Source organism: Erythrolamprus reginae, chromosome 1 (assembly GCF_031021105.1).
Source record: "Erythrolamprus reginae isolate rEryReg1 chromosome 1, rEryReg1.hap1, whole genome shotgun sequence".
Taxonomy (NCBI): domain Eukaryota; kingdom Metazoa; phylum Chordata; class Lepidosauria; order Squamata; family Dipsadidae; genus Erythrolamprus; species Erythrolamprus reginae.
Window position 1 is genome coordinate 7,634,606 of NC_091950.1, and position 27,984 is coordinate 7,662,589.

Here is a 27,984-nt window from a genome sequence, read left to right on the forward strand (position 1 = left end):
GGCAATATTAAGTTTTTCCCTTCTTGGGAAGAGCCACATCTTGACTGCTTGTCAGATGCCAGAAGACGAGAGAGTAAACCCTCAACTTGATATTGAAAACAAATAGCACTAAAAGTTTGGAGCCACTTTTTAAATTTATTTTTTATTTATTCATTTGTCCAATACACAAATACATGGGGAGAGAGTAGACATGAAGTAATATATATAAAGATAAATGTAAAAATAGAGGAGAAGATATATGAAAGGAAGAAAATATACAGTGATACCTTGTCTTACAAACTTAATTAGTTCCGGGACAAGGTTCTTAAGGTGAAAAGTTTGTAAGATGAAACAATGTTTCCCATAGGAATCAATGGAAAAGTGATTAATGCATGCAAGCCCAAAATGCACCCCTTTTGCCAGCTGAAGCACCCGTTTTTGTGCTGCTGGGATTCCTCTGAGGCTCCCCTCCATGGGAAACCCCACCTCCAGACTCCTGTGTTTTTTCAATATTGCAGGGGAATCCCAGCAGGGGAATCCCAGCACCGCACAAAGGAGCACTTTGCTGGCAACGGAAGTCCGGAGGTGGGTTTTCCCAGTGAAGGGAGCATCAGTGAAATGGCAGCATTGCAAAAACACCAAAGTCCTCGAAACCCCACGTCCGGACCTCTGTGTTTTTGCAATGCTGCAATTTCACTGAGGCTCCCCTCACTGGGAAACCCCACCTCTGGACTTCCGTTGCCAGAGAAGCGCTCGTTTTTGCATTGCTGGGATTCCCCTGCTGGGATTCCCCTGCAGCATCACAAAAACACGGAAGTCCGGAGGTAGGGTTTCCCATGGAGGGGAGCCTTAGGGGAATCCCAGCAGTGCAAAAACGGGTGCTTCGCTGGCAATGGAAGTCCGGAGGCGGGGCATCCCAGCGGTGGCGGTGGGTTTGTAAGGTGAAAATAGTTTGTAAGAAGAGGCAAAAAAATCTTAAACCCCGGGTTTGTATCTTGAAAAGTTTGTATGATGAGGCGTTTGTAAGACGAGGTATCACTGTATATGATATATGAGATAAAGGAAAGACAATTGGGCAGGGGACGAAAGGCACACTAGTGCACTTATGTACGCCCCTTTTATGAATTATAAATGAAGAAGAGAGTCCTCTTGACGTGTGCAGAATTTCAGAGTTATGTCATTATCTATGGCTGAAAATTGACTCAGCCTTCCATTCTTCTGAGGTCGGTAAAATGAGGATCCAGATTGTTAGGAGCAAAAGGTGGACTCTGTAAACTGCTTAGAGAGGACTGTAAAGTACTATGAAGTGGTATATGAACCTACCGGTAAGTGCTATTGCTAACTATCATCTCTCTCTCTATCTCTATCACCAGCTATCTTTTGTTCATCTACAATATCTGTCACTTTTTATTCTTCCCTTCTCTCTTTCTCCACCCTCTGAACAAACTTCCAGCAGACGTGGTAGATAAATCCACAGTAACTGAATTTAAACATGCCTGGGATAAACATATATCCATCCTAAGATAAAATACAGAAAATAGTATAAGGGCAGATTAGATGGATCATGAGGTCTTTTTCTGCCGTCAGTCTTCTATGTTTCTATGTTTCTCACCCCCTCACTCTCTCCCTCCACCCTCTCTCTCCCAAGAATCCTGGTGCAGTGGTTAAAATACAGTATTTTAACTGTTATAAAACTGCCCATTGCTATGAGTTCAATCCTGTCCGATTCAAAGTTGACTTGGGATTCTATTCTTCCAAGGTAAGTAGAATGAAGATACAGATTGTCTGGGATAATATGCTGACTTTGTAAACTGCTTAGAGAGAGAGAGAACTGTAAAGCACTGTGATAAGTATATTAGTCTAAGTGTATTTCTAATGCTCTTTGCAGTTATGATGCACCTACCTTAACACATAAAATAATTAAACAATTACACACAGTCGCTAAGTCAGATTCTCTTGTTGTATAAAGGAGTAAAGTTACCTTTGGTTTCATCTTTGAATTATTTGTATGTTTTATGTCTAGTGTAGTCCATACTGTGTAATAATGGAGCCCCCTTACCTGTGGGACCTTGAAGATGCTGAAGATGGAGGCCATCTGCCTTGAGGATTTGGAGCTGACACCCCCAATGATAGAGAGCAGAATGTCCTGCCTGTCACATTTATAACCTGGAACCATTTGACCTTGTGTGGAGAGCAGGGACAAGCTGTTTATGGAAATATTCCTTTCAGTCTGGCGATTGTCATAGATGCGGTAGCCAAGAGTAATGTTAAGTAGCAGAAGCAAATTTTTGTTGACTTCCTTGACTGAAAACATCAATGCAACGAACTGTTGATAGTTCTTGAGTATGATTCTACAATGGGAAAAACATTGGGGAACACTGCAGGAAAGCTTGTATATGCTGGTGAGCTTCGCCTTGCTTTTAGGGAATTTTTGGAGCAGCAACTCTCAAGTTTATTTGTTTATTCATTCATTCATTCATCAAACATGTATAGGATAGTAGTAGTTTGTATAAACATAACGTAAGTAAAAATGAATGATAAAAGAGATGATAGGCATAGCGGTGCACTTATGCACATCCCTTACAGACCTCTTAGAAACAGTAAGAGGTCAACTGTAGACAATCTAATATTAAAGGTTTTGGGGTTTGGGGAAGAAACCACAGAGTCAGGTAGTGCATTCCAGACATTGATCACTCTATTGCTGATGTCATATTTCCTGAAGTCCGACTTTGGAGCAGTTTTCATGCTCATGTATCGCTGTGGTTGAAGGTGAAGTAGTCCTTAACAGGAAGGGCATTTTGGTTTATGATTTTATGAACTACATTTAGATCAGATCAATTCAATTCAATTCAATTCAATTTATTAGATTTGTATGCTGCCCCTCTCCGAAGACTCGGGGTGGCTCACAACAATAATAAAAACAATATTCAGAGGCAATGTAGTTGTAAATTGTCTAACCCCAGTATTTCCAGTTACTTTGGGTTTGCATTTTTTTCAAGGCTCTTCCTTGGTTAAATTTAGATTACTTTGGGAGAAAGGAGAAAAGCCTTTCCTTGCATATCATGGATTGTTTTATACTTTCTATCATCTTCATTTTATTCAGGTGGCTGTAACCCTTCCCAATTGCTCCTCTTTCACCCTACTAATTTAGTATCTCTCTTGAAGAAACTTCTTCAGGTATAGTAAATGTTGCTGATAGGAGGACTACACTGGGGATCACCTCAAAGATTTACTGTAGACCATTATTCATGAGCAATACTGAATCTAAAACTGAATTTAAGTTAATTTTTACAACTTCTCAACCCTAGGAAATGATTGAGCTTTTATTTGGGTTTTCCACCATTATTTGAAATAATATTATAATTCAACTTCATAGAATAACAAAGTTGGAAAGGACCTTGGATGTCTTCTAGTCCAGCTCCCTGCTTAGGCAGGAAACCTTATTCAATTTCAGACAAATGGTTATTCCACATCTTCTTAAAAACTTCCAGTGTTGAAGCATTCACAACTTCTGAAGGCAAGCTGTACCACTGTCAGGAAATTTCTCCTTAGTTCTAAATTGCTTCTCTCCTTGATACCTTCTTCACTAGCCTAATATCATTTCTAATGTCTTGTCCCTGTTTACTTTTGTTGTTATTTATAGTCTTCCTGATGAAGAGTTCTGGAATGATTGAAAATTCCAGCCCATTTTAAAAGCTCGGTACTTTATTGAGAAAAAGCAGAACATGTGAAAATGTGAACTATACTAGAACAGTGCAAAATACCCAAATAAATATTTCTGAAAGGAGTTCCTGAATTTAAGGCAAAGTGGACCTATGTCTACATATTTCCTCTCCAGGTGAAACTTACGTAAATGGTATAGAAAGCATGAATGGGTCATTTTGAAAATCTAGGACTTTGGATGAAATGATGGTTTGCAGAGGTAAATTCCCACCAATAATGAGAGCACCAGGCCTATAGAAGCTTCTCTGCGGTTGGAAATGTTTCCTCCACACACACATGGTTTGCATCTTCTTTGCGGAAGTTGGCGGCAGGAGCCAGAAGTTCAGCAGCAGCAGGAGAGGCAGCCCAGTCATTTTTCTCACCTTCCCTCCTAGATCAGAAACCAAGCTTTATGAACAGAGGACACCACCAATGCCACCTGGATGGCCACAAGGCGATTTATATCCACAGTGCTTTCACTTATAATAATAATAATAACAGAGTTGGAAGGGATCTTGGCATTCTAGTCCAACCCCCTGCTTAGGCAGGAAACCCTACACCACTTCAGACAAATGGTTATCCAAATTCTTCTTAAAAACTTCGAGTGTCAGAGCACTGACAACTTCTGGTGACAAGCAGTTCCACAGATTAATTGTTCTCACTGTTAGGAAATTTCTCCTTAGTTCTAACTTGCTTCTCTCCTCAGTTTCCACCCATTGCTTTTTGTTCTATCCTCAGGTGCTTTGGAGAATAGGTTGACCCCCCTCTTCTTTGTGGCAACCCCTGATATCATGTCTCCCCTGGTCTTTCTTTTCATTAAGTTAGACATACCCAATTCCAGCAACAATTCTTCATGTGATCCTTACAACATCCTTCCTGTCTATGACTACTTCAGCTTCAGCAACAACAACACATGAGCACACAACAGATACAAACTTAAAGTAAACTGCTCTAAACTCGACTGCAGAAAATACGACCTTATGTAGTTGCTGCATGAAAATCACTACCTGACTCTGTAGTATCATCACCTAACCCTCCAAACTTTACCCTTAGACTCTCCACTGTTGACCTTTCCCAATTCCTAAGGGTCAGCAAGGGGCATGCATAAGTGCACCAGGGTGCCTTCCATCCCCTATCATAATATTTCTCTCTTACTACTATCATGTATATAAATATTGTTATATATTTGTATGCCTCCAATACGTACTTGACAAAACAAATTAAACAATGTTTTAGCCTCCAGTCCCTTAATCGTCTTTGTTGCTCTTCTCTGCACTCTTTCTAGAATCTCAACATTCTTCTTATATCATGGCTTACCTGTCTTTCGGCTGTGACCAAAGAAGAAAACAAAGCATGTGAGTCTCTTTCAAACACAGGAGTTAATACTCGGCAGGAGAAGATCAAGTGACATGTCCTGCCCCCTCCTGGAAAACTCAGAAATATTTTTAAAGCAAGTTTTATCTTAGAAGATTTCTGTAGAAATCCATAGAGGATACATTAAGAATGACTGTTCTTCTGATAATTGCACTTGTCTGACTCTTTTAGCCATAGCTTTTCTATATACTTCAGAGTGGAAAACATGTTTGTGTCTCTTGTTGTAATCCACAGAGCAAATGAACCTATAATATATTCTTAGTCCGCAAGGGCAGATATGACATCAATGCCCTTAGTGAAACTTTTTGGGATGAAATCCAAGATTAAACTGAAGAACCGGAGGGATTTAAGCTGTTTGAAAATTGCTTCTATTCCGGAATGTCCCTTCATTGATTGTCTCATCTTTGGATTCACATAAGCAACTCTTAAATGCTCCAACACAGGAAATTTTTAAGAAGAGATAAGCCTAAGCAAGGAGTTGGACTAGAACACCTCCAAGGTCCCTTCTAATTCTAATGTTGTGTTCTGTCCCTATCTCTATGCATGCACCCTGTATTTCACTGCAGCCTGCTTAAGCCGGTGATTGGGTCCAACATAAGGCCACACGCAGAGCCGCCCCCTTCCCCTGTAGTGATTCAGGGGGAACCCTACTATGAAGTGGAAAACAAATTGGACTCCTGCATTTTCCGGGGAAATTTGCAGTACTTAATTCATTGGAAGGGGTACCCTCTGTTGGAGGCTACCTGGGTAAAGAGTCGGGATGTCAGTGCTGATAGGTTAGTCAAGCAGTTCCGTGAGAATTATCTGAACAAGCCAAAGGGTCCCAGAGGGGGAAGGTAGGATGGTTTGGAACGGTACTAACCCCTATACTTATTCATCGTTCGAGGAGATGGGTTTTGCGGGAAGGGAGGCCACCTGTCAGGCCCAAAGTCATTAAGTGAAGTCCAAGGTGGGCCTGACACAGCTTGGGAGTGAAAGAGAGAGGTGCCACTACACATTCTTTTCTCCAGATGCCATAGTAACAAACACAGGAAGGAATCAGGAATCCTGCATAGGATTGGTCCTCATGACTGCACTTGTGGGTGTGGGGATGTGAGATGGGGTTTTGACCTGGATGTAATCTAAGGGACTCAAAGTTGGAATGATTCCAGTCGAATCCAGACATGGCCGTTAATAAATCCTACCCGGTGAGGAGCACAGGCTTTGTTCTGCCTGACTGGGCTCAGGCAATGTGTAACAGTCCAAGGAAAAGAAATCAAACACACACGTGCTCTGCTAATCAGCAAACTTGTATTAGATAAACAAAAAAGGGTTACTCAAAAACAATTCTTAGTGTCCGAAAACAATGAGAGTGCAAGGCTTACTTCAGCCACATACAAAAACACAGGAAAAAACAAACAAAGACAATCTTGAATGAGCAAAGACGTTTCAGGAGTCATTTTGAATCTTTGGAGCAAACAGCAAGTCCCAGAGTTTTCACCTCCCACTTGTCTGAAAAAGCTGGGTTGAAAACTCCAACGGCACAGAACAGAAACTTCAGAGCAGGAACCACAAAATAACACAGATAAGTAGCCACAGTTTGCCTTGGCCTTTGTTCCCTTTTATCCCTTTAGCCCTCAGTAAGGGAACCACACCAAGCCCTCAGTATAAGAACCACACCCAGCCCAGGTGCTCCTAAAATGACTTGTAATACTCCTTAAAGCGATCCCTTCTTTGCATAGCTCTTTGGCTATGTAGATCAATATATTGATCTGCAGAAGAACCCAGAGACGAAAGACTGTTTGAGGGACTGCATGCCAATTCCCCTGGGCTGTCTGCTGAATCTTGCATACCAGTGGCCTCCTCCTCCTGGCTGTCTGCCACGTCTTCCTGGCTGTCTGCCACATCTTCCTGGCTGTCAGCCAGGCTTTCACATTCACTTTGTGCCGCGTCTCTCCCATCTGTGGGAGCAACGGCTGGCCCAGGCCCAAACACAACAGGCTTGGAATTGTTTTATTTCTCGGAATACTGTTTTGGTTCGCTAACAATGTTATTTTATGGATTTGGAATAGATGGCAACAGATAGGAATTAAAAAGCAAGAAATTTATCTTTTTGAGTTCGCAGAAAATGTGGCCAGAACATGTGTGTGTGTGACTAGTTGTTTTGTGTGAGGAGAAATGAATATGAGGGAGGCAAGGCCATGGGAAGCAATGGAAGCAAATGGTGAAACTTTTAACAATTTAATGAGAAAAAATTATCATAAATTTGATTGGAAAAAAATGCTGTAAAGAAAATAACACTGAAGGGAAATAAATTTGTTAAGTTTGGGATATTGGGAAAATGAACATTGGGAATCTGAAGATAATTAGACTGAGCAATCAGTTTTTTGCAGTTAGAGCTCAGTTATAAGATTGTGTTCACCTCTTGGGCATGGTGTTCATCCCTGGTTTTTTTAGTCAAGGGAACTAGTATTGTCTGAAAACAATTTCCATGGTGATATGGCCATTATGACTAGACTCCAAAAGTGCATAGATAGTAGTCTTCCAATATTTGAGGGTGTCACAGAGAAGAGGGGATCAGTCTTTTCTCCACACTGCTTGCAAGAATGATAAAAAGCAATAGCTGGAAACTTATCAAAATGAGACCAATCCTAGAATGGGATAATTTATGCATAAGATTATGCATAACGATTCATGCATAAGAAATAGATGATGGATTCATACATATTCATAATTAACAGTCTATCAATTATTTCCCCACTAATCTAAGATTACTATTGTCAACAAAGAAGCATTCTCTAAATCAAAGACCATACTGTATCAGTTGCATTACTTTATATTGCTATAGACATTTTGTTAAAGCTTATTAAAAATCATAGAATTCAAGTTTGCTATTTTATGGGTCAATAAGCACACATTCCTTCTATGTTTTTTTCTCTCTCACATGACAGACCATTAGAAGGAAAGGGAGATGTTACCAAAAATACATGAATACTTGTAGGGAACTCCATGAAGCCTCAGACATCTAAGGAAACATCCATATATGCTTTAAAAAATCTGATATTGAACCAAACCCTTTAAAACATTATATTAAAAAACAACTAAATTATGAAGATTATTTTTTAAAAAAAATTAAGTTTATTAATTAACAAAGGGTAAATGGGGAAAGGGAAAATGGGGTACATAAATTTAAAAAGGGATAAGAGTAATTATTACATGGTATTGTATTTTGGCATATATATCTTACTTTGTAACAAAAATTCAATGTACACATTTATATCTTATTACTATAAATACTTCATTTTTCTATCTTACCTTATTATTTAAAAGGTAGTAATAACTAGTGGTAAGAATAGTAAGAAAAATATTTATAGAATGGTAGTTAGGAAGATAGGTTTACGATTTTATAGAGTATTTGTAAAATAATAAAGAAGGGGGAAAGGGAGGATCTGCCTAGGTGACAGACGTTATCAGGAGATATGACATGGTATAATAATATGTTAATGGGTGTCAGTAATATATCAGTAATGAGAATAATAATAAAAAAGAGAAAGAAAAGGAAATATATTTATATAAGTATTGGAAAAGAGGAAAGGTGTGATTCAGTTGGTATAGAATAAGATAATTAGTTGAATTATATTGTTATCGTGTGAACGGTTGTTTCATTGAGTTTAAGAAACAAGTAAAAAGAGTAATGTTGTCAGAATCGAAGTTTATTTTTTGTTTATTTATTTTCAATTTATTTGTTTATTTATTTTAAGTGTCAGTATTGAAATTATTTTATTAATCAATGATGTCTTGAGTTTAAAACGGTTGCAAGGTAAGAGAAGTTATTGGGTTATAAAATAAAAGCTAGATTTTTTTTGCAGTGGTCCATTTATACCAGTTGTCCCATATACTATAGTAATTGGAATCTTTTTTATTATGAATCTCCATTGTAATTTTTGACATCTCCACACAGTCCATAATCTTAGAAATAATTGTTAATATTGGAGGAGTTTTTTCTTGTTTCCAATATTGTGCATGTGAAATTCTGGCGGCCGTTATAATCTGTAGGATGAGATATTTTTGTGGTTGGGTAAGTTTCTGTCTAAATATACCTGAGAAGTAGGTTTCAGGTTTAAAAAGTAAGTTAAATTAAATTATGAAGATTAAAATGAGAAAATTTCCTCCTTGAAATAATTAACAGATTTTATAAAAAACTAGCATTCTATCCTCACATGGACAACACAAGGATACTTTGAAGACACAAGAAACGAAAAGCTGATTGTTGCTTAAAGCAACTATGTTGCAGCACTTGATAAGCAATTCTTTTATTTCTCCGACATATCATCATTTTTTTCAGAAATCACATTCTAAAAATGCTTCAAAGACAAATATAAATTAGAGCACTCTTTGCATTTGTTAGATATTCTTCTTTCTTACTATATTTTCTCGACAATTCAGATTGGGCCTCAGTAGGATAATGTAACATTTGGGGAAAAAGATACAAGCCAAAAGAGCAGCTCCAGAGGCCAAGATAGAGAAGATCTCTACGGCCACCATGGTCTTCCCTTTGGTGCTCAGGTAGGTGGGGAGGAAAGTGATCCAAACACTGCAAAAGACCAGCATGCTAAAAGTAATGAACTTGGCTTCATTAAAGCTGTCTGGCAATTTCCTAGCCATAAAAGCCACTGTGAAACTGACAAGGGCCAAAAAACCCAGGTAGGTGAGGACAGCAAAAAACATGAAAACTGAGCCTTCCTTACATTCCAAGATGGCCTCTCCTACCAAGGAATGGAAGTCCACGTTAGGAAATGGGGGAGAGGTTCCCAGCCAGGTGGCACAAAGGACTGCTTGGACCAGAGGACAGACTATGACAATGGATTTGGTCAGTGGTTTTCCTAAAAGTTTCCTTGTCCTGTTCCCTGGCTTGGTGGCCATGAAAGCCAGAACCACCATGACAGTTTTGGCCAGGACAGAGGAAATTGCAAGGGAAAAAAGAATGGCAAAGGCAGTTTGTTGGAAGAGGCAGGTGAGCTTCCCAGGTCGACCAATGAAAAAAAAGGAACAGAGGAAGCAGAGCAAGAGAGAGACCAGAAGGATATAGCTGAGATGTCGGTTGTTGGCTTTGACAATTGGTGTGTCGTGATGTTTATAGAAAATCCCTAGGACTGCAGATGTCGTTCCAGAGAACAAAAGAGCTAGAAAAACTAAAATGTATCCCAAGGTCTCTTGATAGGCAAGGAAGTGAACCTTCTTGGCAATACATTGGTCTTTGTCCTTATTTGGATATTCATCTTCTGGGCAGGATTCACAGTGAACTGCATCTGAAATCAAGCATCATTGTCTAAGGATTTCAGGATGCCTACCATGAAAGTTATCCCTCCCGCAGGGGTAATATGACTGTTCCCTTTTTCTTGCAGCCAAATGACAAACTGGGGGATGAAAGGACCCACTGTACAATTTATGGGACATCAAATATGGCAAATCATTCTTCATTCATGATGATCCTGGCAAGAGCCAAAGACCAGGATTTGTTCAGTTCCAGCTGTCCACTCACTGGGCACTTCCATGACTACTACAGCTTTCAGTTTGAGATTGCCACCATGTTTCCACCACCATCAACCTGGTGGTGGAAATGAGGTGATAGATCCGTTGGGCATGAATTTTAATTTAATAAAAATTAAAGCTTGAACCACACACACCGTTTCTTCAGGAAAAGATTGGAAATTGGTTTTCCCAATTGGATGTTATAGTAGAAGAGCAAACATAATTGTTTTAATTTTTTTTAGTATTGGATTATTGTTATACGCTGTCTTATTATTGCTGTTAGCCGCCCTGAGTCTCCAGAGAGGGGCGACATACAAATCCAATAAATAAATGAATGAATGAATGAATGAATGAATGAATAAATAAATAAATAAATAAATAAATACATAAATAAATAAACTGAGCCTTGAAACTGTCCTGCATGAAATTTCTGAGTCATAAATTAAAAGATTCTGCTGAAATTTATAAGTTCTTGTTAATCTGCATAAAAAATGACAACAGTAAAAAAAATGACCTCCCGAATGGCTTCATTGATTCTGAAATATCTATGTTTGAAATATGTACTACCTGTCTGATTAGAAATGGTCCCTTCTGGGCAAGCATCACATTGGTAGCAGCAAACTTGCTTGCCTTCTGGAACTCTTCTCCTCTCTCCTGCATGGCACCTCTTCAGGCTGCACTTTGCAAATGGAATTGTCTAAAATAGAAAAGAGAAATACTTGAGATGGCCTAATCAGTGAACATGCATTGTTTATTCATTTCCACATTCTGATTTCCATTTCATATTCTTGTTCCCATTGCTATGTTCAGAATGTTTTCAGAAGAAATGGTTCACCAAGGTCTACCCAAAATCAGGAAAAATGTCTTGGGGGATTCAGGCCCGTGGCACTCCAGATCAAATAAGGGATGATGGAGATTGGAATTGGGGCCTTGGCCTGGAAAGAAAGACTTTTACTTGTAAAGCAGATTTTTCACCAAACGACTGCTATATTTTCTGATTCAATTGACTATTTTTCAAGTTATAAAATATTCCTTTTTGGTTCTATTTTTATTTTATTTCAACAAGTCAAAATACAACTCTCCGTTAAAACAACAACAAAAGTATTCAGAAGAACAAGATAAACCAAAGAGGGAAAAAACAGATAAAGTCCAGCAGGGGGTTGAAATAAATCAGCATTCAACCATCTAGTCAATGATTAAAGATTAAAAAGTAAAGTGAAACAAAAGAATCAAAAGTGAAATTAAAGTCCAGGCATGGTTAAAAAAATGAACTGGAAGATGGATGACTAGTAACTTTCTGAACACAAACTAGAATCTTCAAGATTCCTCTTCCCAGATGGGTCCATGACTGTCCAAAAGCTGTCCAAGAAAGCATGATGCTTGGCTGCATAGCTAGAGGTATAACAAGCAGGAAGAGGGAGATTATGATCCCGCTCTATAAAGTGCTGGTGAGACCACATTTGGAAGACTGTGTTCAGTTCTGGAGACCTCACCTACAAAAAGACATTGACAAAATTGAACAGGTCCAAAGACGAGCTACAAGAATGGTGGAAGGTCTTAAGCATAAAACGTATCAGGAAAGACTTAATGAACTCAATCTGTATAATCTGGAGGACAGAAGGAAAAGGGGGGGACATGATCGAAACATTTAAATATGTTAAAGGGTTAAATAAGGTCCAGGAGGGAAGTGTTTTTAATAGGAAAATGAACACAAGAACAAGGGGACACAATCTGAAGTTAGTTGGGGGAAAGATCAAAAGCAACATGAGAAAATATTATTTTACTGAAAGAGTAGTAGATCCTTGGAACAAACTTCCAGCAGACGTGGTAGATAAATCCACAGTAACTGAACTTAAACATGCCTGGGATAAACACATATCCATCCTAAGATAAAATACAGAAAATAGTATAAGGGCAGACTAGATGGACCAGGAGATCTTTTTCTGCCGTCAGACTTCTATGTTTCTATGTTTCTATGTTTCTAACTTTCCAAAGCCAGAATAGAATAGAATGGAATGGAATGGAATAGAATAGAATAAAATAGAATAGAATGAACCTTTACTCATACTGTTGCATTAAACACACTCCTAAATGCTTCTCTTATATGATGGCAAGAAGGGACATGGGATCAAACCATGACACACCATTTAAGAGCAACGGCCTATAATCTCAGGTCAAAAGATTGTTGACTATCCACTATCTGACACCAGTTTTTGCCAAATCAAAATAATTTGATAATAATCAAAATATTAACCCAAAGCAAATACGGGTTTGCTCATTGCATTGTTTATGTAGACAGTCAGTACTGTCCTCTGAAATAATAGTGGGAAACATACCCCTGCAGATGCAGAGAGGGGCTCATATTTATAGATTTTAGAAAGGAGAGAAAGTGTTAGGTTTTTAACATTCTTTTAAAACTTTTCATAAATATTTATTTCAAAAAAGAAGGGAGGGGGAAATGATGCATGCATAAGTGATAACATGAATGTCATGGCTACATCAGAACCCAGTTCAGAGGAAGAGTAGGAGTTAGACCTGGGACTATCTGATAGGGATGGCATGTCTCCCTTAGCATGCTTGGAGAGACCTGGGACTGAAGATGATGCTGTTCCAGGCACCTCTGGCATTCAGGGAGATGGTCAACCAGACAGAGAGCTCCCTGCCTGCACAGACACAGGAGAGGATTGGCTGCTGATCAGCAGTGGTGCTGATAGGCAGTGGTTCTCTTCTGATGAGGAACAGCTGTCTACTGTACTTCTCCAAGGGCAAGGATAGTGGAGCAGAGGCAAGCCCAGGGAAGGGCTGCAAGGCTACTCAGGAGGAGGTCACCCCTCCTTACAAGGAATAGTTATAGTGGAGTAACTTAAGGAGAAGCCATGGGGAGTAAGTCTTTGCCCATGTAGAACATTAGCACCCACTCCTCTCCTAGAAGAATGAAAAAATTCAGAAATATTAAAAAGGCAGGATAAAATATTTCCCCTAAAAGAGAAATGAAAATCCTAAGGGAGACAGAAACTCAGAGCCACAGCTCCCTGTCCCCAAGTAGATTTGGTAATCCATTACTCCCTGCAGCAAGGTCTGAACAAAGATAGGATTGGCCCTCAGCCATAATTGCCTTTCAGAACAAAAGCTCCTTCATTGCGTCATCTCAGTTGCACCATCCGCACCAAACATACCTCAGACAACTTACAGAGCCATCTATGATCCATACAATAGCCAATAGAATACATGTTCTTGCACAGGAACAGGAAGCTCAAGGGCAAGATCCAAGAAAAGATATAAATAATCCTCATTCTCAACTCTGTGTGGTCAGCTGCCCAGAAGCACATGAGCTTGGTGGTTCTGTTCATCATTAACCATCTTTCCAATCGGCCCCCATGTTTCCAGTGTCTTTCTCCCAGCTTGGAACGGAACCAGATGCAGATTTCTTCCAACACCGGTGTTGTGGTTAGCTCTGGCCCAGCTCCTGCCCGAAGGACTGTGGATGTGAGGAAGACATCCACATGCCACAGGCCTGTTTTGCTCCTGGTGGAATCTGCTGATGAAGGCTCCTCTGACCAAGAAGACATGAATGACAGGGAGGAGGAGAGTGTGGCAGACAGCTCAGAAGGAGATCAATTATCTAGCTCCTCCTTGTATAAGAACAAGAGTTAATGATACAGCCACTCATGCGGAGAGCGATGCATAGGCAGCAATAACCGAGAGATTATTATCAAAGAAAATGAGGCCACCTGTGGTTGGGTGGGGCTGTGGTAATTAGTGAGGCTGCTATAAAGAGCAGCCTGTGGGTTTGGCCATTGTGGAGGATTATCTGATCATTGTGTTTTGTGCCTGCTTTGCTGACTTCGACCTTTTGTGTGCTGATTTTTCCCCGCTTTGAAACTAAACCAGAGCAAAGTGTGTTTCACTTTGTGAAAGAAGGACTGTGAATTGCCTCCCAGCTGCAAGCTAAGTATCTCAGAACTGATAAGGGACTTGTACAAATTACCAGTTTGTTTGGAGACAAGTGCTCTTTGCTATACAAAAAGAGTGCTTAGTTTATTTGAATTTTCGGTATAAAGAACAGTCAGGGACAATTGTTTATTTTGGCTTACACTCCCCTGGCTTCAATTCATGCCTTGCTGTTTGTCTTGCCTTCCTTGGAAGATTGCTCTTTGACTTTTGTCTTGGATCTAGCCCTTCTCTTATAGACAGCTTTTGGTATTTTCTTCACTGTGTCTTTGGAACTGCTTCTTGCCTGGGATATTTTATTTGCCCTAAAGACTGGTGTTGTTTTGTTCCTGGGCTCTGTCACATAGACTAGACTTAGAACTCTGTACTCCTACTCCATGGGCTTTCTTTGTACTACAGGGGCTGTTCCGAGACCTGAAGGTGGCTGCCTTCAGGGCAGTGTGGGGATGAGGTCTTACCAATCATTGGAGAGGGCCATTTGCAGGAACATTTGTTGAGAAAAGTAAAGAATTCTATAGAAGCTTGCCTTCCCTTGACCACCTGGATCATTATAATAATAAATCTCCTGCCTTCCTATTAGCTACAGGGAACAAAGTTCTTAGCTGGGAGCAATTGTGCATTTTGACAAATGGTTTCTATGAGAATGTTCTGGTAAAAAGTATCCACAGACCCTGTGAGTGGAAAAGCTACATTTTGTCAACCCAGAAGCCAGCAGTGGGATGCTCCCAGTTCAGATCGGTTCTTAGAACCAATAGTGACAGTTGCAGGAGACTCTGCCCACCCACCCGGGATGCTTCTGCACATGCACAGAAGAGTCACGCACAGGCAGAAGCACACATGTAATCCAGTAGCAAAATCATTTACAACCTATCACTGCCTGAAGCTGACATGGCTGTGGTGTTTTTCTTTTCTGTACTTTTTTCTATAATGTTGTGGTTGGCTCTGGGACAGTTCCTACTCCAAGGACTGTGGGGGTTGATGTGGGAGAATCCTCACATTATCACAGGCCAGTTTTACTACCAACATCTTCTGACAGCGAAGCGTCTGTGTCAGGGGAAGATTCTAGTGAAGTAGGATCAACGGAGGAGGTAATTACAGGCAGCCCAGTCGCTAATTACCCCATTAGTGAATCATCATCATTATCATCAGTAGATTCTGAAGGGGAGGCATTCATAGATGTTAGCAGACATAGGTTGATGTCAAGGAAGGAACAACTGCGCAAGTATTACTGGGGCAATTAGGCTAATGGGGCTGCTGATAAATTGCCAGCATTGTTGCCTCTTGGTGTGGACGTTTATCCATTTGGAGAGAGAGAGAGAACTGTGTTTTATGTCTGGATTGTACAAGGACTCTTTGAACTGTTTTAGGATTTTACAGGACTCTTGGCATAATTCACAGTTAAGTTTAAGTGTGAGGACTCTTGAAGTGGAGTGGCTGTGACATCTTCACAGCTGCATTTTATCTGCTTTGCTTTTGTTTTGTTTTTCACAGCATTCCAGGCTTTCAGTGTCATCCTACCCACTGGGAAATTTGTAGGATATTAAAAAAAGTTCAAATTATTTATTTATTTATTTATTTATTTATTTTATTATTTAGATTTGTATGCTGCCCCTACTCATCATGAGTAATTATCCTTTACTCATGATGTTCCTGGGGAAAGATTAGCCAAAACCTTTGCTCAATTCCAGATGTCCCCTTTCTGGGCACTTCCATGAGCCAAGGTGTGCAGTAGTTAGAGTGTAGCACTGCAGGTTATTTCAACTGACTACTAGCTGAAGTTCAGCAGTTCAAATCTCATCAACTCAAGGTTGACTCAGGCTTCCATCCTTCCAAGGTGGGTAAAATGAGGAATCCGATTGTTGAGAGCAATATACTGACTCGGTAAACAGCTTGGAGAGGGCTGTAAAAGCACTATGAAGCAGTTTATAAGTCTTTATGTGCTATTGCTACTGTGACTTTCAGCTTGGCCTGTTTTTCCTCCCACTTTATATTAGATAATACAACTACTCTCCAAAAAGACCTTGATGCTGTTTCTGAGTGGTCTAACACATGGCAACTCCAAATCTCAACTAGCAAATGCTCTGTCCTACACATTGGGAAGAAGAATTTGAACTTCAAATACGAACTGAATAATCAAATTATCACAGATAATCCCCACTCGGTTAAAGACCTTGGTATACTAATAACAAAAGATTTAAGTGCCAAAGCCCACTGCAACAATATAGCCAAGAAGGCTTCAAGAGTTGTAAACCTAATCCTACGTAGCTTCTGCTCTGGCCATCTCACACTGCTTACCAGAGCTTACAAAACTTTTGCCAGACCGATCCTCGAGTACAGCTCATCTGTTTGGAACCCATATCACATCTCAGACATTAACACCCTTGAAAATGTCCAGAGATACTTCACCAGAAGAGCCCTTCACTCCTCCACTTGAAATATAATACCCTACAAGATGAGACTTTTAATCCTGGGCCTAGAAAGTTTAGAACTAAGACGCCTTAAACAAGATCTAAGTATTGCCCACAAAATCATATGCTGCAACGTCCTGCCTGTCGGCGACTACTTCAGCTTCAACCATAACAACACAAGAGCACACAACAGATTTAAACTTAATATTAACCGCTCCAAACTTGACTGTAAAAAATATGACTTCAGTAACCGATTTGTCGAAGCGTGGAACTCATTACCTGACTTAGTAGTGTCAACCCCTAACCCCAAACATTTTTCCCTTAGACTATCCACGATTGACCTCTCCAGGTTCCTAAGAGATCAGTAAGGGGTGAGTACAAGTGCACTAGAGTGCCTTCTGTCCCCTGTCCTATTTCTCTCCTATATCTCCTATACCTTTCTTCCATTCCTATATCTCTTCTTCTATTCTTTCATTGATATGTTCTGTTACTATACCTTCTTTTCTATTATTTCTTAGATATATTTTACTATGAGTATCTCCTCTATAACCTTCATCATGTATTTTACTATGTGTATATAGATATGTACCCACTAAAACCCTCATTGTGTATTGGAATAGATAGATAGATGGATGGATGGATGGATGGATGGATGGATGGATGAATAATAAATAAATAAATAAATAAACAAATAAATAAAGTGTTACCCAGGAATGCTCCTATATTTTTTATCTGTACATTATCTGTCTAGTATCATTACCCTAACTTCTCTGCTGTGCATTTCAAATGTGATTATTCAGACATTTCTGTAGCCCCTCCTGCTTTATCAAAGAGACATAGATAAGATGGGATTCCTTTTTCTCTGATGGGTCAATTTCCTCAGACACTGATAGTGCTGACACAAGAAGCAGACACTAAATAATAAAAATGAATGCTTCAACTGCAAATCCGACATCTTAAAGCTAAAGGGTTCTGCTGAGCAGTGTGAACTCATGTCAATCTTCCAAAAAATGACAATAACAAAAACAATTTTGATCTACCAAGTGGCTTGCTTGATCCTGGAAGATCTACATTTGAACTCTACTACCTGTCTGGTTAGAAAACGTCCCTTTTGGACAAGCATCACACAGGTAGCAGCAAACCTGCTTGCCCTCTGGAATTCTTCTCTTCTCTCCTGCATGGCACCTCTTCAGGCCACACCTGGCAAAGGGGATGGTGTGAAAGAGAAAAGAGAAATACAATGAATATGTTTCATTAATTAGTTTACAAATTGAGGGGTCTCTGGTGGTCTCTGAGCTTGCTTGTTTTCTTGTAGATGTTTCATTATTCAAATTATCACTATTAACATCAGTGCTAGAGGTTTCTTAGTTTGGGTCATGAAATTTTGGCTAGAAAAGAAGCAAGCTCAGAGAGCATCAAGGACCACTCATGTCAACCATTAGCTATAAAGATGACCCTTTATCAGTTTCCAAAATTTCTCTTCCCATTTCATATTCTTATTGCAGGGCTGGGATTCAGCTAATTCGGACCGGTTTGGGAGAACTGGATGCTAATTTTTTTTTAATCCAAACCCTGTAATATGTTTATGATCTTCAAATGAAATGGTTCATTGCTGGCTACTAGAAACCAGGAACAGATTCTAGTGATTAGGGCCAGTTGCTGTCAGGTTCCAATTAAGGGTACCAATCCCAAATCAAATTCCAAGGCATTTTAGTTCCTCAAATGACAAATTTATTTAGAGTTTTCTGAAAGGGAAAAGAGAAACACTTTAGGTAACCTAAGCAATGAGCATTCTTCAGTAATTCAATTCCATATTCTTATTTCCATTCCATATTCCTATTTCTATGTTCAAAATGTCCTCAAGTGATGCACTTCAACACTATCTACCAGAAACCAGGAACAGCTTCTATGGGATTAAGGCCAGTAGCATTCCCAAACCGCAAATGGATGCTGGAGGTTAGAACTGGGATTTTATCCTGCAAAAGAAGGTTTGTGACATTGAGATACAGCATTTCAAAAACAAAGAGTCATGAGGATCCAACCGAATGGGAATAGTCTATGGAAGTCATTGCCACAACCTCTCACTGTGTTCTTCCATTTCCCACAAATCTAATCTTAGATACGTTGCATGCAAAGCAGGGTTTGGGTTTTTTTTTACCAAGTGACTATCATATTGGAATTTGATTGAGCTCCAACATTTGCTCCGGACATTAGTATGATTGAGATGTGAATGAATGTGGCTTCATGATTTTATGACCTGGGTTTAGATTGGTTTTAAATTTTATAACTTTTTTATAATTGGGCTTCAGAATTGTTGTTTTGTATTATTTATATGTTGTGAGCCACTATAAGTCAAACAAACAAACAAACAAACAAACAAGTAAGTAAGTAAGTAAGTAAGTAAGTAAGTAAGTAAGTAAGTAAGTAAGTAAGTAAATGTTCTGTCGAGCTCTCTGATAGAATCCTCCCACAAATGCACAGAGACAATTTCAGACACACACACGTTTGAAAATTCAAAACAAATTTCTTTATAATGAAAATTCACTTAAACCAAGCCCTCTTTTGGTATAGCAAAGAGCACTTGTCTCCAAACAAACTGGTAATTTGTACAAGTCCCTTTTCAGTTCTGTGATACTTAGCTTGCAGCTGTGAGGCAATTCAGTCCTTCTTTTTTCACAAAGTGAAACACACTTTGCCCTGGTTTAGTTTCACAACGGGGAAAAATCAGCATACAAAAAGTCAGTAAAGCAGTCACGAAACACAATCAGATAATCCTCCACAATGGCCAAACCCACAGGCTGCTCTTTATAGCAGCCTTACTAATTACCACAGCCCCACCCAATCACAGGTGGCCTCATTTTCTTTGATAATACTCTCTCAGTTGTTGTTGCCTATGCATCGCTCTCTGCGTGCATGGCTGTATCATTAACTCTTGTTCTGAATCCAAGGAGGAGCTAGATAATTGATCTCCTTCTGACCTGTCTGCCACACTCTCCTCCTCCCTGTCACTCATGTCTTCTTGGTCAGAGGAGTCTTCATCAGCAGATTCCACCGGGGGCAAAACAGGCCTGCAGCATGTGGATGTCTCCCCCACATCCACAGTCCTTGGGGCAGGAGCTGGGCCAGAGCTAATCACAACAGTAAATAAGTAAGTAAGTAAGTAAATAAACAAACAAACAAACAAACAAACAAACAAACAAACAAACAAACAAACAAACAAATAAATAAATAAATAAATAAATAAATAAATATCTGGGTTTTTAAGATTTAGGTTTTATGTTTGGGTTTCATAAATTTTGTATTTTGTATTGATTTTATTTTGTAAGCCACCCTGACTCAACTGGAGAAGCGTGGCCTAGAAATCCAAACAAACAAACAAATATTTTCTGACTAAATTTTTCAGGTTGGAAGGATGTTCTGCATCCACAGAAAAGTATGAATATTTCCCTGAACTTACATTTCCTTCTTACTTTCTTTCTTTCTTTCTTCTTCTTAACTTATGTTACCTTTGTTGCCCAGACAATTGCATCAGAGTTAATGATGAAATCCTGGCCTTGGAGAACTCCGGAATCTATTTTTCCAACTTTCCTGGAGGCAAAAGATTGATTGGGGAGGAAAACCCAGTTCAGAAGATCAAATTGAGAAGACTGTGATAGTCCATTTTCTGAGAGGGAGATTTCATCTCCAGCATTGTTGTTGAATTGAACATTCCTCAAATATTGAAGGATCTGAAAAGAAACAATCGATCCATAAATTGGAGAAATTGGTTGAAAGCTATACATGATATTTCTTTGTTAATATCATCCTAGGATTTGGCTATATGTCAAGAAACTAGAGGATTTTCTTTGATGGAGATCTGGTCAATTAGGAGTAGCACCAAAAATTTAACTCCTTCCCTAGGAAGGAGGACACTTTATCACTGGGCACTTGTATCATGACCTCTTCAACTCTAGTTCTACCACAATGATCCTACTTATAAGGATGTTAATGGCACCTTCTAGATTTTATAGTATGATTTTGCTCCTGTGATTCTTGGCGGTATGCATTTTGAAATGCTTTTTTTTTGGCTCCAGGTCTTGTAAGTGAGAAATGTATTTTAGGGATGATTAAATAATTTCTATCATAATTATGTAAAATTATCTGTAGACATAAAGAGGAGGGGATCAACTTATTTTCCAAAAAACAAGAGGGCAGGACAAGAAACAATGGGTGAAAAGTAATCAAGGAATCAATGGAATTCATGAGAGACTTCCTTACAGTGAGGACAATTAACCAATGGAACTCTTTGCCTTCAGAAGTTATGGGTGCAACATCAATGGAGCTTTTAAAGAAGAGACAGGATAACCACCTGCCTGAGATGGTATAGGATCTCCTGCTTGAGCAGAGGGTTGGACTTGAAGACCTCCAACGTCCCTTCCAGCTCTATTTTGATTGATTGACTAGTTCATAGTCATTATATTTGTTGGAGTCTGGCTAAATGCTGAAAGAAACTGAAGTGGTTCTGAAAATATGCCCATTAGGACTTCCACCAACCTCTTGAAGCACAATATACCCAACTGCATGAACTATAGTGGTTGTACCACGATACACCTATATTACTCCAACTCTCAGCAGACTGCATTGGTTACCAGTTGGTCTCTGAGCACAATTGAAGGTGTTGGCTATCACCTTTAAAGCCCTACAGGGCTCAGGACCAGTCTACTTATGGAATCACCTTCTATCTTATACTTCCCTATGACCAATAAGGGCCCACAGATTTGGCCTTCTCCAGGTCCCATCCACCAATCACTGTCAGTTGGTGGGGTCTCAGAGAAAGGCCTCCTCTGTGGTCGCACCAAAACTATGGAGCCAACTGCCCCCAGAGATCCATATTATCACCACCCTGCTGGTCTTCTGGAAAGCCATTAAGACCTGGCTTTTTCAGCAGACCTGGGATCATGAGTGAGTGAGTGTATGTATGTTTTTTTAGGGTTATAAGGCATTTTACACTTTTGTCATATTTACTATTCCTGTGTATTTTATATTGTTGGTATTTGTTGTGTTTGGGCCTGGGCCAGCCGTTGCTCCCACAGATGGGAGAGATGCAGCACAAAGTGAGTGCAAAAGTCTGGCTGACAGCCAGGAGGATGAGGCCACTGGTTCGCAGGACTCAGCAGACAGCCCAGGGGATTTGGCATGCAGTCCCTCAGACAGTCTTTCGTCCTTGGATTCCTCTGCAGGACAATTCATAGATATGCGTAGCAGAAGAGCGATACAAAGGAGGGATCAATTGAAGGATTATTACAAGTCATCAGAGTAGCACCTGGGTTGGGTGTGGTTCTTATACTGAGGGCTGGGTGTGGTTCCCTTAATGAGGGCTAAAGGTATAAAAGGGAACAGAGGCACAAGGCAAACTGTGGCTGTTTATCTGTGTTATTTTGTGGTTCCTGCTCTGAAGTTTCTGTTCCGTGCCTTTGGAGTTTTCAACCCAGCTTTTTCAGACACGTGGGAGGTGAAACCTCTGGGACTTGCTGTTTGCTCCAAAGATTCAAAAGGACTCCTGAAATGTCTTTGCTCATTCCAGGTTGTCTTTGTTTGCTTTTTCCTGTGTTTTTTGTATACGGCTGAAGTAAGCCTTGCACTATCATTGTTTCCTGACACTAAGGACTGTTTTGAGTAAACTTTTTTTGTTTGTTTAATACAAGTTTGCTGATTAGAAGAGCACGTGTGTGTTTGATTTCTTTTCCTTGGATTGTTACGCATTGCCTGAGCCCAGTCAGGCAGAACAGTATTTATTGTCAGTACTGTAAGTCCAACTGGAATTGGGCGGCAGATAAATCGGATGGATAGATGGATGGATGGACGGACGGATGGACGGACGGACGGACAGACAGACAGACAGACAGACAGACAGACAGACAGATAGATAGATATTGTCATTTTGCTCTGGGCTGAGACTTCCCCTCTAAAACTCAAGAAATCAATGAAGACCTTTCAGGACTTTATCGCAAGGTCTTTTCACTTTGGATCTTATGGACCAGAGGTTGGGTTCACTTCTCTCTTCTTCCTCTACCCACTTTCAAGAAAACATACTTACTTCATATTATAGTTCTTAAATAATTGCTGTTTTAACCTGTAGTGAGATGCACTCATGTGATAGCATGAGGACATTTAATCAGTAATCAAAGATATGCATATGGGGAGCTTCCTCTATAAGAATCTGTGGACTGGATAAAAAGTTCCAGAAATTACCTGCCACGACTGGACATTTGAGATCCTTTTTCCAAGCCTCATCATGGCTGGTCTCACTCCTGATCTATGCATTGCATGTAATGCATGTGCCAGAACATAAATGGCATTGTAGATATTGTAACTTTCACCTGTCATGCTTCTTTCAAAAACATAAGTTGATAGAATGTTTACATTCTCCTTTCCGGTACAAGTTTTTTGCTGGGCTGGAGAAATTTCACCTGGTTTGCAGATCTTGCAACCAAAGACCATTTCCCACCACTGTGGGAGAAAGATGTCTCCTTTTGGGTTCAAAGGGTCTAATGATAGTAGGAAATGGCTGAATTCAGAGACATCCCTGGTATGGTCCCTAAAATGCAATGATCCCACCATACTAACTTTCCAGTGGGAAGTTAAGACCCAGACATTGCAAAATGATGTTCTTGTCCATTGTTTATGTGCATCCATTGCTGCCAATACATGTATAATGCTACTGGAATCTCCAAACAAAATAATCACTTCGGATTTAGACCAGGTTTTGACAATACTAAGTAATTTCAACCTTGTAGTAGCAAGAAAATCTGACTTCAGCTTTTCAGTGAAGGCCAGGCAGAACTCCTTCTCCTTAAGCATTGGCATGAGAGATAAGATGAAACTTTCTCCACTGTCATTTTCAGGGGCCACCAACCCAACCCAGTTCCACTGGAAATGCAGAAGAAGCTGGACTAAACCCACATACTGATGCAATTCCTTGGGATTGTTCCAGAAGAAAGAAGGATAAACTGTTCTCTCTCTCTGAGAGAACTCAAAGCCAACACCGAGCTGAAGAAATGAGGTTATTGTTATTATTGTTGATGTTATTGTTGTTGTTGTTTGTTGTTGTTGTTGTTATTATTATTATTATTATTATTATTATTACTTTTATTACATTCCTTTCTGAGGACTTGGGGTGGCTTACAACATATTAAAAAACAATATATAACATCAAATCCAATCAATAATTAATAATCTAAAAACCCAAAGACCTTAAAAACGCTCATACCCATTCAATCCGCTAACTCACATAACTTTCATTGGCCAGTAAGTTTAATAGCCCCAAGCCTGGTGACATAAATAAGTATTGAGACTCTTACGGAAGGCAAGTAGGGTGGGGACAGTATGAATCTCTGGGGGGAGTTGATTCCAGAGGGCTGGGGCCACCACAGAGAAGGCTCTTCCCCTAGGCCCTGCCAAGCGACATTGTCTAGTTGACAGAACATGGAGAAGGCCTTACTCTGTGGGACATGACCAGTCGCTGGGACTCATGTGGCAGAAAGCGGTCACGCAAGTATTCTGGTTTGATGCCTTGTAGGGCTTTATAGGTCATAATCAATGTTATTTCAATATTGGAGATGCTTATTTCAAAAAAAATTATGGGGACTTTAGCTGTGAATATTTGTGGTTGATTGCCCCATCATCTGACTCAATTTGAATCACTTTTTCCTTTCTTAAGAGATGCCATTATTTAACATATTTTGTCTAAAATTGTGACAGGTCATAAGATAAAGGAACAACCCATCAATCTGATACAGAAAATAATCTCTCTGATTTTATTCACCAGAAGCAGGACAGATAGCAACTAATTGAGAAGCAACCTGGAATTAATGAGAAATTTCCTGACAGTGATAACAATTAATCAGTGGAACAGCTTTCCTTCAGAAGTTATAAATGCTCCAACAATGGAAGTTTTAAAGAAGAGATTGTACAAGTTGCCTGAAATAGTATAGGTTTTCCTGCCTAAGCAGGAGGTTGGACTAGAACAGTGGTCACCAATCAGTGGTCCGTGGTCTACTGGTGGTCCATGAGAAAATTTTGCTGGTCGGCAGAAAAATTATTTGCATTTTTTATTTTGCACTAAATACTATTTATCTTTTAAAAAATGCATATTATTTTATTTATTTATTATTTATTTATTATTGGAATTTGTAGGTCGCCCAACTTCTTACGGACTCTGGGCAGCGAACAATATAAAACAAGTAAAAACAATTCTATAACCCTTAATACTAAACCATTCATATCCATTCAGCAGGAGCAAGATGGAATCGTTCACCAGCTCCAGGCCTGCTGGCAACGCCATGTTTTCATGGCCTTTCAGGAGGCCAGGAGGGTGGGGATCGTGGGGATCTCAGGGGGGGGAGTTGATTCCATAGAGCCAGAGTCACCACAGAGAAGGTCATGTGGTCCCACCAGCTGACATTGTCTAGCCAAGCGATCCATGACATTTAAAAATATGAGGTCCAAAATAGATTTAAAATTATTTTTGAGGTCCAAAAGGTTGGCAACCCTGGAATAGAAGACCTCCAAGATCTGGTCTATACCAAAAGGTGAATACACTTTTTTGAAGAATAAATTAGTAAGGAATTCCTCTTACCAAATACAGCATTGATTCTCTAAATCACCTTCTCCCCAAACACCTTGGCTTTCATCTTTGGCTTCCGTGTTTCTTTTGGTTGTCTTCTCCACATTGTATCCCACAGAAATCCCTTACCTGTAGGAGCTTGAAGATGCTGAAGATGGAGGTCATCTGCCTTGAGGATTTGGAATCATGACCTCCAATAACAGAGAGCAGAATGTCCTGCCCATTGCATTTGTAACCTGGAACCATCTGACTTCGTGTGGACAGAAGAGAGAGACTGATTAAAGTAATCTTTCTCTCTATCTCCTGATTGTTGTAGATCTGGAACCCAAAGGTGATGTTGGGTAGCAGAAGCCGATCCTCGTTGACCTCTCTGATTGCAAACACCAAGGCCAGGAACTGCTGGTATTTCTTAGGTACGAGTCTATAATGAGGGGGAAAATATGGGGAACATTATAGCAAAAATAATAAATGCAGTTGGAGTTTGTCTTGTCTTTTGTGCTGTTCCTTGGTAGATGTGCCATGTTTCATTGGGTTTGGATTTTTTAAAACGGCATCTTTGATTCAACTTTCTATCCAATCACATACCATTTTATAGCCCTCAAGCATCCCTCCCTTTCCTATTTTGCTCCAGTGCCTCCTTCACAAATACTCCTCTAGAACTGAATGCATTTGTATCCCTTTGTACTTTTTTGGGGTCTGGAAACCATTGCTGAGCACAGGGTTCCAGTTGGGGGATCAATACTTATTCATAAGTATTGTTGATTACCATTTTTTTTTGTTTGGTATCCCACATTGAAAAATGATTGCATTTTTCTTTGAGTATTCTATTATGGCTTTCCTTCTCAAATTAAATGTCAGGGTTCCAAAAAACACCCCCAATGAACTAAAACTCCAGTTCCTCAAAGTTCCAATTGATTAAAAGATGTCATGTTGACACATTTGGGAACACCCAAATCTGAAACTTCCAGGTTTTCCCCACCTAGTTGAAAGTTCATAAACCTACACCACACCCTCAAGTTCATCACACGGTACAATCCAATCTTCACATACAACTGGAGACAATCCCCTGTCAGTCCCAACTAGGTGCAGTCAAGTGTCCTTGACTCTCAGAGTAAATAATGTTGTTATGGATTATCTTCCACTACTCCAACCAAAACCCTGCTTCCAATTTCCCAGGCTAAAATATGTGGCAATTAGGAAACAGAAAAAGAAAAGATGGCTTCCAAAACAGACATTAAGATTATAAGTCAATTTATTCACTTAACCAGCGTGATTTCTTATTTGTTCTTCTTCCTCATATTTGTTCTCCTTCCTCATACAGTTGTTAACCTGCTCAGGCAATCTCACACTACTCAGAAGAGCCTACAAAACTTTTGCCAGACCCATCCTAGACTACTGCTCATCTGTCTGGAACCCATACCACATCTCAGACATCAACACCCTTGAAAATGTCCAAAGATACTTCACCAGAAGAGCCCTTCACTCCTCCATTTGAAATAGACTAACAATCCTGGGCCTAGAAAGCCTAGAACTATGTCACCTAAAACACGATTTGAGTATTGCCCACAAGATCATATGCTGCAATGTCCTACCGGTCAATGACTACTATAGCTTCAACCACAATAACACAAGAGCACGCAACAGATTCAAACTTAATACGAACCGCTCCAAACCTGACTGTAAAAAATATGATTTCAACAATCGAGTTATCGAAGTGTGGAACTCATTACCGGACTCAATTGTGTCAACCCCTAACCCCTCACATTTCTCCCTTAGTCTCTCCACGATTGACCTCTCCAGGTTCCTAAGAGGCTAGTAAGGGGCATACATAAGTGCACTGGTGTGCCTTTCGTCCCCTGTCCAATTGTCTTTCCTCTCTTTCACCTATCATATATATTCTCTTCCTTTCATATATCCTCTCCTCTAAGTTCACTTTTACCCTTATATATATTACCACATGTCTATTTTCTTCCTATGTATTTGTGTATTGGACAAATGAATAAAATAAATAAATAAATAAAATATATTGATGAATTCTGGAAAGATTAAGAATCCTAGCATTTTTATAAGCTGGTTCATTATTGGAAAAAAAAGCACAAGGATTCAGACTAGATTAAGACATTGAAAACATCACAAGGAACAGTATTTCTGAAAGGAACTCCTTTAAATCCCAAAGAAAGCAAATGGTTATCTACATCTTTCTCCTGCAGGTGAAACTTACAAAATTGGTAAAATACGCTGGGATGGGTCTTTATGAAAAGATGGGCCATTCGCAGAAAAAACAATGGTTGCCAGGGGCAAATTCCCACCAATAATGAGATCACCAGGCCTGTAATAGTCCTCCAGAATCTCTGAAGCCTTTGTCAACCCACATACGGTTTTCATCCTCTTTGCAGAAGTTGGAGGCAGGAGCCAGAAGAACAGCAGCAGAAGAAAAAGAGGCAGTTCAGTCAT

General features: G+C 39.7%; 1 protein-coding gene across 1 annotated transcript; it reads right to left on the reverse strand.

Annotated features, from left to right (window-relative positions):
* Window positions 1-7: 7 nt before the first annotated feature.
* LOC139156739 (vomeronasal type-2 receptor 26-like) lies at window positions 8-27,984 on the reverse strand. Its single transcript, XM_070732767.1, has 10 exons — window positions 27,752-27,984; window positions 25,660-25,951; window positions 23,157-23,834; window positions 20,432-20,653; window positions 18,813-18,901; window positions 18,013-18,125; window positions 9,460-10,343; window positions 4,999-5,009; window positions 2,039-2,330; window positions 8-85 (listed from the first exon to the last, which is right to left on the reverse strand). Exons 1-10 carry the CDS (start codon window positions 27,982-27,984, stop codon window positions 8-10), a joined length of 2,892 nt encoding a protein of 963 aa, XP_070588868.1.

Excerpts from the sequence above, each read along its gene's own strand:
- LOC139156739 (XM_070732767.1), bottom strand. The coding sequence starts at position 27,984 with ATGACTGAACTGCCTCTTTTTCTTCTGCTGCTGTTCTTCTGGCTCCTG. Across the intron at positions 25,952-27,751 it reads CAGCGTATTTTACCAATTTT|ACTCGTACCTAAGAAATACC; the intron begins GTAAGTTTCACC and ends CCCTCATTATAG. Across the intron at positions 86-2,038 it reads GCATCTTCAAGGTCCCACAG|TTGAGGGTTTACTCTCTCGT; the intron begins GTAAGGGGGCTC and ends TTCAATATCAAG.